This window comes from Cygnus atratus, chromosome 16, assembly GCF_013377495.2.
Source record: "Cygnus atratus isolate AKBS03 ecotype Queensland, Australia chromosome 16, CAtr_DNAZoo_HiC_assembly, whole genome shotgun sequence".
In the NCBI taxonomy this organism is placed as follows: domain Eukaryota; kingdom Metazoa; phylum Chordata; class Aves; order Anseriformes; family Anatidae; genus Cygnus; species Cygnus atratus.
In genome coordinates this window covers 5,035,302-5,048,189 of record NC_066377.1, presented here as the reverse complement: position 1 = coordinate 5,048,189, position 12,888 = coordinate 5,035,302, and the positions used below count along the sequence as shown (strand labels likewise).

The window sequence follows — 12,888 nt, the reverse complement described above, 5'->3', positions numbered from 1 at the left end:
TAACATCCCTGGAAAAACTACTGCATGCTTAGGTTATGAGTACCTCATGTCTTATTACTTGCTGCTGGTTTTATTAAGCACAGTTACAATTTATCTGCACTGTGCTTTTGCTGCAAATATTAGACTTTATACAATGCCTGGTATTTCTTGTGTTTGTGTCATCATAGCTTCTACCTATCAGCCAAATTTATAGTACCTAAGTTGGATATGAAGGTGACTACATAGCTTAAAAACCTAGAATGGGCTTGAAGTGTCTGTAACCTCATTTTGCAAATCAGAGCACTTTTATCCTGTAGTGTTAACCACACAGCAGAATATGGATAATAACTTAATTCCTTTAATAAACTATATTCTTTTAACATTATTTTATCAATATAGACAACACATATATGACAAAACTAGTTAAGTGATCGTTCCATGTGAAAATCTCAAAAGTAGACAAGATAAGTCCACACTTGATAACTGAGTTTGATTGACAAAATGCATGAGAAAGAAAAAAAGACTGTTCTAGAAGGAAAAAAGGAAAACACATTCCAAGGACTGGATTGCTGTTTTTTCCTACACTTTTTCAATTCTTGCAAAAAGCAAAGCAGATTGGAGAGAAATTGGAAGAAGCCTTGGCTGTGAAGCATGGGTTGCCAGCCAGCAACAGAACTTCCTGAAGTGGTGCAGAATTAGGAGGGTGTACTAATAGGCACCAGGTGCTTGGTACACTGGTTTTCCACTGCTCAATGAGACAAGTATTTACAGTTGCATTGCAAGCTACACATAAGGATGACATAATCAGAGGAATTAAAGGCAATATCCTAATATGCAAAACCTTTTCATTTGCAGAGGACAGATAACCAAGAGGGTTGCTTTACCTTTCAGTTTCAATGATGCATATATTTCATACGAAAAGTACCTGAATACAGGCTACTCATTAAGATGCTAATTAGATTTACTATTGAGCACATAACCAGTTGACCTTAATCTGTTCCACTTGATCATGAATACAAAGTTATTTTCCCATTTTTTCATGTGATGTGAGCAAGATGCTACCATTTTCAGCTATGAAGTAGTCAAACTTCTCTTGGATTTTCATCCAGTTTTATATCCATTTACCAGCTCTATCAACAGTAACTGAGGAATACTTAAAAACAATTTCACTGAGTTTGCCAATTCTTCTTGAGATGAATCATTTGCAAGCTTCTCACTAACTACATGCAACAGAGATTTTGCTTTGAATAATGGTAACATACTGTGCGTCATATGGCACTAGTCCAAATTTCAAAGAATATTTTTGAGTAAATTTTTTTTTACTGTTTCCCAGTAATGGTTAACTATTAGAAAGATCCAAGGAAGGTACCAAAACACTGCTACAGATTATACAGTAAGGCAACAAACTGCGGATTTCACATTAAGCTACCAATGATGTTATTTTAAATGTCTTTTTTTTGGAGACTGTTTGCACAAGAACAGCCTGTTACTCATAACAGCCAATAAATACATAGTTGTGAGTATAGAAGAAGAATAATTTGAATAAACATCCAAACATCAGTTTTTAATTTTCACCCGAACTATAATTAGGTGTTATCCTGATGTCTCTATCATCTCTTCCAAAAATAATTTTCAACTAGCTTATTTTGTTAGTTTCCTTGCTTGTTTCTGAGAAGGAAAAAAGTAAAAACAATTTTTTTTTGTTGAAAAAAAAAGAAAAATTAGTCTGGACCAGCACCAACCGTGGACAGATTTTCATAAGAATGGCTTCACTTAACCTAAAAAACTATGACTATAAAATGTTTTCAGCTGGGATTCAAAACATCTAAAACTAAACAGTATACCACAGTATTACCTTCCGTTAAACAAAATGAATTTGGGCTACACAAAAGAATATGGGAATGGGAATATGATTCCAGAAAATTAAAACTGTTTTATTTTTTTTTTTGGGGTGGTGGTTGTGGTGAGACCTTACATTTGCTAATCAGATGCTCAGATTTATTTCTAATATTTTGGGTACTTACTGTAGGTTTTAAGTACATTCTTCAGTGTTCTTTAAACTACACAGAACTTTTTAATTCCTAGCTAAGAAATTAAAGATGAATCAATTTAATTGGAAAAAGAAGTAATTTTAGTCTGTATAATGCCTGTATATAAGATTTGTTACATTTTTGTTTGCTAAGATTCCCAGTCGAAGAGTTGACTTATTTATATACACTAATAAAAAAGTGTTTATTTTATTTAGCTTATTATAGCTAAATATACTTACTATAGCTTCTATTAGCTTAGTTTATTTTATTTATTAAGATTCCTACTTGTTTGTTTCCCCTCCCCTACAGATACATGAGCACCTGGCAGACAACCTTTGAAATGGAGGCACAGAAGCATCCTGGTGTGACCGTTGCACTAGCAGATCAGCCACTTCCAACCTCTTCTCTTCAGCCTGCACAGGGTTCCTCAGCTCTCAGCCAAAACAGTGTGATTCCTCGACAGGAGCAAGCGCTGTCTCAACCTGTGTATCTAAAAACCCTCACTATACCCCTGTATCAGCCCGTCCAGCCAGGATGCTTTCAGCCAAACAGTCAGTTAGTGCCTGGCAGGCGCTGTGTAAATCTAGACAGCAGTAGCATACCTTTAATCCTGAATCCACTCGTTCCTTCAGAAGGCACAGATCAGCCCCAGTCAGTTTTTCAGAAACAATTTGGGCAAACTCTAACATTAAACATAGTGAGCACTTTACCAGTTTTATCATCACCAAATTCTTCTCTAAATGCACCTACTGGAAGCCCAGGAAAAACAAAAAATGCTGGGAAATATATCTGTAAACACTGTGGACGAGACTGTTTGAAGCCAAGTGTCCTTGAGAAACATATTCGCTCTCACACAGGAGAGAGGCCCTTTCCATGCACCACTTGTGGTATTGCATTTAAAACTCAAAGCAATTTGTACAAACACAGAAGAACCCAGACACATGTCAACAATACCAGACTACCCTCTGATTCTGAAAACACTGGTGTATTGGAGCAAAATGAGAAAGTAACAGAGAGCATCACATCACATCAAGGCACCAAACTACATGGTAGCATCTGTGAAGACAAGGGGACGAAGATGAAACAAGTGACTTTGGAGACCAGTGATGTAACAGACACTAAGAAACTTAATGACCTTTCAGTGCCGGCAACAAGCAATTCATCACTTGCTTCAGAAAATCCAGAAAGAACTAAGCAGTCCTTTAGTTCAAAGACTGATCAGGGGGTTCCTGAAAAAGAACCTCAAGGTTTATCATCTCCAGTGGCTTTGCCAAATGGTCAGTGCCAGAGAAAGAAGATACAGGAGCAAATAAGTCCATCTGCCAATAAGCACGTTCAGTTGCAAAGGCAGCAAGCAACCTCTTCAGAAAAACAGTGGGATTACAAGCCATTTGACTGCAAGCTAAAGAAGTGTGAGAGCACCGACTCAGGGTATCTGTCACGCTCTGATAGCACAGAACAACAGATGGCGTCCTCCAGCCCGCTGCACAGTCTCTATGAACACAGCACTGAACTGGAAAATGAAACTGCCTTCAGCAGCTTAAGGTGCACTGCCGGAAGCAGTGCAAAGCTAGACTCAGCTGAGAAAGCTACAGCCTTGATGCTAGAGAAAAAGAGGCTGGAAGAACACATTTCAAAACTTATTTCTCATAACAAAATTGTGGTGGATGATACTCAGTTAGACAACGTTAGGCCCAGAAAAACCATCCTTTCTAAACAGGGGAGCATAGATCTGCCAATGCCTTACACATACAAAGACTCTTTCCATTTTGACATCAAAACTTTTGATGTGAATAGGAAAAAGAACCTTTCTCTTTGTTCAGCTAAATCTACCTTTGCACCCCTAGAAAAATGCAAGCCGATGTTTTTTCACTCAGTCCCCACCCAGTTCTCCACGACGATAGATGCTGTGCCTGTCACACGAAGCAACTCTTTGCCGTTTGTGGAAGGCACAAGAATGGTACATGACAAAGCAGGCTGCTCAAAACCACTTTCTCTTACTAAGCAGTCTGTAACTGCAGGCACTGCTAGTTTGCTGCCTAGCAACAACCTCGTTGCAAATTCGGTGGATTTTCCTAATAGCCATCCTCGAGCTCTAGTCAGACAAACAGCAGTGGATGACTTGCCACTAAGTAACGTGGCTGATCCTCCTCCCTCGGAGGAGTTGCAAGCGAGTAAAAAGCCTGGGGCTGGAGAAGTAGTCAGCGCTAAAAATAAGAAACACAATCAAAGGAAGCTGAAGATGTTCTCTCAAGAAAAATGGCAAATGTATGGAGATGAAACGTTTAAGAAAATCTACCAAAAAATGAAAAGCAGTCAAAATGCCAAGAAAATGAAACAAAGGGAGAATGAGATTACAGGCTTCGCTCCTGATTCAAAAGAATCCATCAGCAGTACTGAAATTTCTGAGGAAAGAGACGTCAGGAGCTCTCCAAGTGACAGTCTTTCCTCCCTTGTGACAACAGATTTAAACACTGTTAAATCAGAAACCTGTACGAATGGTAATCATACCCTACAGAATGTGTCCTCAGAGGAAACTGCAGACAGTTTAACTTATGTAATGGAGACATCACATTCAGTAGCTGCTAGTGCACATAGTGTTATGAGCACAACTTCCCAAGATCTCGGTGGCAGCGACACAGAAAAATGCACAGGTGGCAACAACACATCACTAGCTCCAAACAGTTGTGAGCTCAGGCTGCAAAATACTCAGTGTCAACTTAACGCTAGCAGAATGAAGGATGACTGCTTGCCGGTACAGAGTAGCAAATGGGAAGAATCGAGTCCTGGGAAAGAATCCAGTACATTTGAATCAGATTATAAAAGCACTTCAAACAATTATGGAAACCAAAACAGGAATAAGGAAACTGGCCAGCATGCCCTGACGGCCCTGTGGGTCCACTGCAGCAACAACAACAGAGACGCCCCGGGGAAATCCCAGAATTTGCCATCAGAAAGAAAAAAGCTGAAAGTTGAAGTCGAGAAGCAAGAAAACATTGTTTCAAAGCCCTGTTCCAGTCCCAGTAGTGAGAACAACGCAGTAAATGAAGTAGAGAGAATCTGTTGCACTATCACTCAGTGTCTTTCTACAGTACCAGTGAAACTCTCCAGTAAAACAGAGGAGCAAAAAATAAGCATGAGAATTAATGAATCATCTGGAGGTGCTGAGAACGTGGAGTATATGAAAACAACCAGACTCCCCACAAAAGCTGTTAATTATAGTGGTTCTAACCTTCTTTCACATTCAGCAGGGATCTCAGAAACTTTATCTGTGGGATTTTGGGGGCCTGAATTAAGGGGAAGCGATTGCAATTCTTTAGCCTTGCACAATGCAACAGATAAAGATGTCAAAACATGTCTTGTGAAAACAGGAATACCACTTCTCAGTGACAACGCTGGCGATGCACCTTCCAAACTTCATCATCTGCAATCTGGTCAGTTAACTCCGGTCCCACAGAAAAATGCCTTTCCTCCGAAATATATCCTTAAATTGCCACAAGACAAGAGAGCCTCAGATCTGTCAATTCTGTTTAAACCTGAACAGAAGATTACACCTTGCACATCTGTGACGGACACCTTAACCAACCCACCCTGCTCTTCTGGCAGTGGATCACTCTGTTCTCATTCTACTGATGTGCTTTGGTCCCCTTTAAAATTTGAAGTGAGACAAAAGGGCAGCAAAGGAGAGCTGAGATGTAACGTACATGCAAACTTGAAAACTCCAGTATTTTGCTCACCAGTCAATTCAGAAACAACAAATATCTTAACCACAGTAGGCAGCACATTTTATAAACAGGAAATTAAGAGAGAGGCTTGGAAAAATAAGCAGAACAAAAATAAATTAAATTATCAAAGGCAAACAGAGGAGAAGTGGATGAGCATAACCACTTCTTCTGCACAGACCCCAAAGAACAAAATATGCTTTACTTCTAAGTATTCAAGTGGTTTTTTCATATCAGCTGACATCAAAGAAGAAAAGAAAGTTTTACATCACCTTTGCTCAGGAAGTGATGCTTCGATGACAGCATCAGGCCACAGGGGAACTTCTGGCAAGGACGCAGAGCTAACAGCCATAGGACAGGACACACGTGGAAGCCCAGGCATTCTTAAGGACATGTCACCAGTACTGCAGGATACGGAGCATTCTCAGAGCTCAGCAGAGAGCTCCACTTATTTTTGCCATTCCTTTGGCACGTTTTATTGCCACACTCTCACCACTCACTGTAAAGAATTCCCAGCACTACCCAACAATAGCCTGACTTACTACTCTGCAAGTTTAACAGTATCAAGCACCAAGAGCACCTTCCCATCACTAAATGCTGAACCTCGGTTAACATGGTGCTGTTTAACCAAAAGCCTTCCTCTGCCTGCTGAGCAGAAGGGAAATGCAGACTCTGCTTATTCCTCCATGCACACCTGTGACAAGGAATCTAGCAATGAATGCACACTGTCAACATATGATATTTCTATTTTCAAAATGAAAAATGTTAACAGGACTGTGGCCTATGGCTTAACAAACAAGAATTTAAAAACACTGGTTTCATCCTTTTCTCAAGGACAACAGACACAGGAGGTAGGATTATTAATCCTATTCCCTTTCTCAAAAGGGTGTAATTTGCTTACAAAGATACTGTCATTAGAAAGATAAGAGAATTATCCAACAACATGTTTATGGACATTTGCAGGTATCTGTGGATGCAGAATTTATAAGTTCTGTCTTTACAAGATAAGTCATATATTCATTCGGTGCATATACATACTTTTGTGTGAGTATTTACTGAGAATTTCAGTAGGAATGCTGTCTAGGCAGAAGACTGCCCATGGTGGAGGGATGGAACTAGATGATCCCTAAGGATCTAGTCCCTAAGGATCTAGTCCCTTCCAAGCCAAACCATTCTGTGATTCATTCTATGATTCTAAGACTATAATTTCTATTTCTCATTTTGTCCCAGTAGGGGTATTTCTTATATTCTTTTGTAACAGCATTTGTATTTCATAGTTTTAATTTTAAATTAATATTTGAATTAGAGTAGGACTTATAAGACAGTCAAGCTCAAGACTTTATTTTACTTGGAGTCAAAGACAGACTATACACTAGATGTCTCATTATGGAGATAAACTGAAATGTCAACAAAACCAAATTGCATTAATACATTATAAGTGTTTAAAGCTTGAAAGCTTTTCATTTTTAGGAAAATGAAGATAGACTAGTCTATCAAGATCCTAGAACAGCTCTGTAAGACTAAGCTTGTTTTTTATATAGGAATAAAAATACAAAAGAACATGCACTAATTTTGTATAGATAAACAAAAGCAGTGAGCTGTTTAAACTTTAGTTTATAAAATTAGATGGACAAAGTGATTAGAGAAACACAAAACTTCTAGAAAAAAATCAGAGTAGTACTATTTAATTACTGTGCTATTCAGTTCTATTTAACAAGAGCATAGATTTCTAATATCTCAGTTAATGTAATTAACAATTTTCACATACTTTCAATTTTTTCAATATTCTCAATAGTTAAGCTCGGCAGCTGCTGGTGGTGCTTTCAAAAATACATCAGAGCAAAAGAAGAAAACAGCAGTTTGCAAAAAGGAAAAACTTGCAACAAATAAACTCAAGAGAAGCCACAAACAGAACAAAATTAAACTCCCCCCAAAATGGTAAGGAATATGGTTTTCAGCTTCCTTGGATACAGACATCATTTTGCTATTATAGGTGTAATAAAGTCCACAGAAAATAGAAAGCCAGCCCCAAAGTTCAATGTTGTCAAAACTGGGGGAAAAATAATTCTCTGAGAAAGATCTATTCCCACAAGGCAGCAGTTTCACAAAGGTAAATTATCAAAGTATCAACATATTGTTGACTATCAGGACCAGACTTTTGTAAGCAGAACAGACATATTACCAATGAAATATTACCATTCCATATTACCATCCCATTTACAAAGGAAAGATGATGACTGGTCAGTTGACTCTCATTATGATTTAGAAATTCATATCTTCCAAAACTGTCAGCATTTCATTTTGTTTGAGGGGAATCAACGTACTTCAGTTTTTATTCCTGTTACAGTTAAAAGCAGCGTGCAAGATCCTTTTAGCCACAGATCTATATCCTGAACTTCTATTAAGCAGAGAACACAGAAGAATAAATATCAAGTTCTAACACAAAGTTAAAGTTAGAGCCAGCTGTAGTTTAAAGGATCATTCAGTTTAAATACAAAGCAGGATGAATATGACTACAAATATCAAAGGCACATTGTATCAATCAGCACAGTTCCTCTGACTTTAATGGGAGTTCATATCAGTGGAAGATTTAGCCTCTAGTCTTTCAAGAATATGGGGCAGCAGAATGTCTGATGAATGGCTTCAATAAGAAACATATATTGCGTGCATGCATCCCTCTTATTTCATGACCAAAACCAGACAGAGCTGTCCCTTGAGGACAAATCAGTGTCAGTAACTTAATCACCATGTCTAGCTTGGCAAACAACACTGCATTTCCAAATGATCATAAGAACAAAAATAGAACACTCAAGTCTATGTAACCCAAACAGTCCAGTGGCGTTCTTCTGGGACTTTTTTCAGCTTTTTAAAAATTCTCTTTCTTTTCTGATGATCTGAGAATTGATTCATTTGGCTATATCAAATAAGTACAGGGACTCAATTAAATACAGAGACCTGAAAGCCAGTCCGTATGGGTAGCTAACTCACCAAAGTATTAATTGTGAAATCTAACACATTTTTCGAATACACCAAACACCTAAACAACATTTTAGATTTACTTACCACTCTGTGTATAAAATAATTGATTCTATCAATATAAGGATGGGAACTTCCAATTAAATTTAGTCCCAATCATTAAGACTAACTGAACTAGCTAGAGTAGAAAACAAAGTAGTTGGATTATTCAGTGTGAGTTTTCTAAATAACTGAAATATGTTTTTCATTAGTAATGATGAATATGTTGCACATGAGAAGCAAAATGAAAAACAAAAAAGTCAACATCCACTCAGTCTCAGGTGATTCTTGTGTATTTCAAGAACTTATGAAGTAAATTGTTTTAAAATTCCAGCTACAGGAAAAAGGTTTCTGGATCTGTTATTCCTGAAACCCTTTCTCTTAGCAAACCAAAGGGTTACTGAATCCTACTGAGAAAAAGTTTTATAAAATTATTGTGGATCTCTTGTCTACAATCCTCATTTTTTGAGTTGACATAAACTAACATCTTCACAGAAGTAAGATCCCAAATTCCCGGTAAATTTGCCTAATGCTGTGGTATTATTCTACCATGGCTGCTTTTAAATGGCACGTTTTTGTTTATCCTTTCAATGTCATTTGCAATGCAGGTACAGAGGAAGGCATGTACAGGGATATGCTCAGCTGAAAATTAATCGACTAAGCAAGAGGCACTGTTTTCCAAACAGAACGTGGGATGTTTTGAAAAAGGGCTATTCATCACAACCCTGTAAATTTAGTCAGTATAAGAAGTGCCATTCTCTTCAGGCAAAAGTACAAGGTAAGTACTTTGAATATTTTGGAATGTATTGAATGTTTGGTTTTGAAAAGAATGAACATTAACAGTATCTCTGATATATATCTGCTTTGCATTGAACTGCAAAAACACTTCTGTCTTTCAGTATGTTCTGCAAGTAAAAAGACAAACATCTCACACATGGTTTTCCTACATATGCTTACATAAATAAATTTGACAATTAGGAGGGCATTTTAAAAAGAAACAACACAAAATAAACTTATATTAGAAACGTAAACAGTTTAAGATAGATCTTTACCATTTTCTGAAACAAGATTGTGTGTTTGTTGTGTGATGCTTTGTGCGTTGACTTGCTTTCTGTGGTTCAATCAACATATTCTGCCCCCCCATCCACAAATTTAAAGGAGTGGTAGTAATGCAGATGTTGTTTATTCTATGGCCATCTTTGAAGCAGAGACAATACCTGGTGTTTGTTTATAGCAGATATAAATAGCTATTACTCTGCAAGACATTTTTTAGTGGTCGTTAAAAAAGACACATATACAGTAGCTGAGAAAATGTATCACGTGTAGAATAAAAGTTTACAGAAAATAATAAGTACAGGACAGTTAATTCAGTGATACGATGAGAAATTTAGTAAATTCTAGCATGTGGAGGAATAACAATCAAAGTAAAAGTTTCTTCAAACCTCTTTTCAATAGAAAATTACCTACACCAGCAAAAAGACTCATCTTGTTCCACTTCAGACAAGCCGCTTTGCAGTAGGAAGAAAGAAGGAAAGAATAACTCAGGAATATTTTCCTATACTGAAAATCTAAACCATGTTAAGCAAAAAGACAAAGTGGATAAAAAAGTAGGTATTGTACTCTATATGACTGTTTATTACAAGAAAAAATGATAGCGGTAAAACTTGAATTATATTCAGCAGTTTTAAAGTTCAAGTTGAGAGTACTGTGTCTATTCACAGATTTTGATTAAAAATGTGTTAAAAGTTATTTTGGGGGGTTAAAATATAATGGAAACATACATGTTAGAATTTTCTTTTTTAAAAAAGAACAATTACATTTGCATGATTTAGAAAGTATATTTCTCTTGCTAGCTGTCTTGGTTGGCACTGCTGTTGGAGGTGCTGGTAGATGTAGCACAGAGGATGCTGAGATGGAGACAGTTAACCTATCACTAGGAAAGTGGGGAGGATGCTAATGGACACATAGCAGTGGGAAGAATGCATATGAAGCATCACAACAGATCTTCTTTAGCCCTTTGTGGAAGCCTGTGTGGCTATGGTTTCGACGCTACCAATAGCTGCATTAGCTTAGATGGGGGCCTTAGACACACCTGCTGCAAACAATGCTGTTGCATGCAGTGCCAGCATAGCTTCTGGGGAAGATATTCTACACTTATCCTAACTGTTATACTTTTCCCTAGACTTGCCACAATTGAAGACAGAAGCTCCAGAACCAGACTGTTTTTATGCAGCATAAGCACTGGTTCCTGATGTAGCACAAGCATTTAGGAGCCTAACCCTTAAGATGTGTCTTATGAAATATTTTTATTTCCTACACATATCTCACCACCTCAGACATTGTATTTCTTGCAGACTCATCCCAAACCTTTCCCCCAACCTTGCATAAACATCTTTGCAATACGCATATTAAAATACCTTAATGAAAAGAACATCATCCTAGATAGTACATATGTAGCTTGAAATCTCTAATTCCTATTATCCATAAATTATTAGCACGATTTGTTACCTAACCAAGAAAGAACACCTAAGGAAAAAATACATCCATTACTACACCTCCCCCACATACTGGGAGAAAAAAAAAGTTTTCTCATCAAAAGAGGGATGAGTAACTTGGCCTGTAGTAATGGAAAACAGTAGCGCAAATATAATCACAGTTGTATAAATAACGGTTGACATTATCCTTAATTACTCAGTTGATATGAGTTATAGCAGAGGTAAATGCTTTCTACTGACATAATTAATATGATTATTATTGCACTCTTTTAAAAGATAGCATTGCTCTGGATTGAAATTTTTAAATGTAAACTTTTTTCTTCCCTAATTTCTACAGGACATTTCTGGGCAAATCAGGGAACACACAAGAACAAATTTCTCTTTTCAGAACATTATACCACCTCTGGAAGTATCTATGACAACTCATTCCTTTTCATCCACAGTTAATACAGCCATGCAGCAAGTCAGCAGTGCTGTGGAAATTCGCTGTTCAGTGACACAGCCACTTGTGCTTCAACAATCAGTTCCAGGGGAGTCAGAGCCAAATGTTCAGACTGACTCAATGGCGTCGTCTTTTTGGTCTTGTCCTTTTGATTTTACAAATACAGGCACAGGTGAACAATCTGATAGCACAAACTCAGAGACTGCTGGTTCTCTTTCCTTACATCTAGAGGCAAGCCAGCGAAGTGTATTAAATGTAGAATCAGAGAGTCAAAGATTTGGTACATTAGATCTGGTGATCCGTGCCTCAGGAAAGGAGAAATGCCCAGTTGAAGAAAATACATATTCATCTTCTACGGAAAACTCAGCTCCGAGTTCCCAACCTGGATGTTCACGTTCATTAGGATCAAAAGCAGAGTTTCCTCTTGAGTCAGTCTCTACGGCTAAATTACCCAGTGTAGAACACAGAGAATGGGAAAACTTTTCTCAAAAAGTCCTTCACCTTCATGGAACTGCTGACAAGAATGGAACCCCCCTGCAGTCAGAGAGCTACGAAAGGACACACAGAACAGCTATTTCTACTTTTAAAAAGCCCTCGGTAACTCTCAGGTCTCCCGAGTTCAAGAATTACTCTGCAACACCTGCCAAAATATACAAAAAGAGAGGTTTAGAGATGATGAGGAAGCAAACCAGAGTTGAATATGATGACACTAGTAGTGATGATGAAGATAGGCTTGTTATAGAAATATAGATAGGCTGCTAATAAGATGTTTGTATGATGGCCCATTACGGAAGGAAATACCATGGATATTTGATCTGTATTTCTGAAGCACCTTAAGATCAGAAAAGCCATTCCTCTGTGCAACAGGCAGCATTCTTTTCTGAAGAGTCCTTTATTTCAAGGACTTGGAACTTTTTTAAAGCTTATTTGAAACAAAACGGGGAGCTGGCATCATTTATTTAAATGCAAATGGTAAACCTGCATATATGAGGGGTTTCTAGCCTTGTTAGCCTTCTTACCAGTCTTATATAATGCCCACAAGTGCCAGCTGCCAGAGGTTGTATTATTAAAAGCCTGCAGTGTATTTATGTAAATACACACAGTAACAGTAGCAGCAGCTTCCTCAATATATAAGCTAAGGTTTCCTGGAAGGGTATGGATGTATTCTCTCCTATATTCTCTTTTTTCTGTAGTCACTGCCATTT

The 12,888-nt window shown here is 37.7% G+C and overlaps 1 protein-coding gene across 1 annotated transcript; it reads left to right on the top strand.

Moving 5' to 3' along the window:
* Positions 1-2,349: 2,349 nt before the first annotated feature.
* ZNF831 (zinc finger protein 831) lies at positions 2,350-12,449 on the top strand. The gene is made up of 5 exons (XM_035547944.1): positions 2,350-6,582; positions 7,527-7,669; positions 9,355-9,524; positions 10,202-10,353; positions 11,579-12,449. Exons 1-5 carry the CDS (start codon positions 2,350-2,352, stop codon positions 12,431-12,433), a joined length of 5,553 nt encoding a protein of 1,850 aa, XP_035403837.1. The 3' UTR covers positions 12,434-12,449.
* Positions 12,450-12,888: the final 439 nt, after the last annotated feature.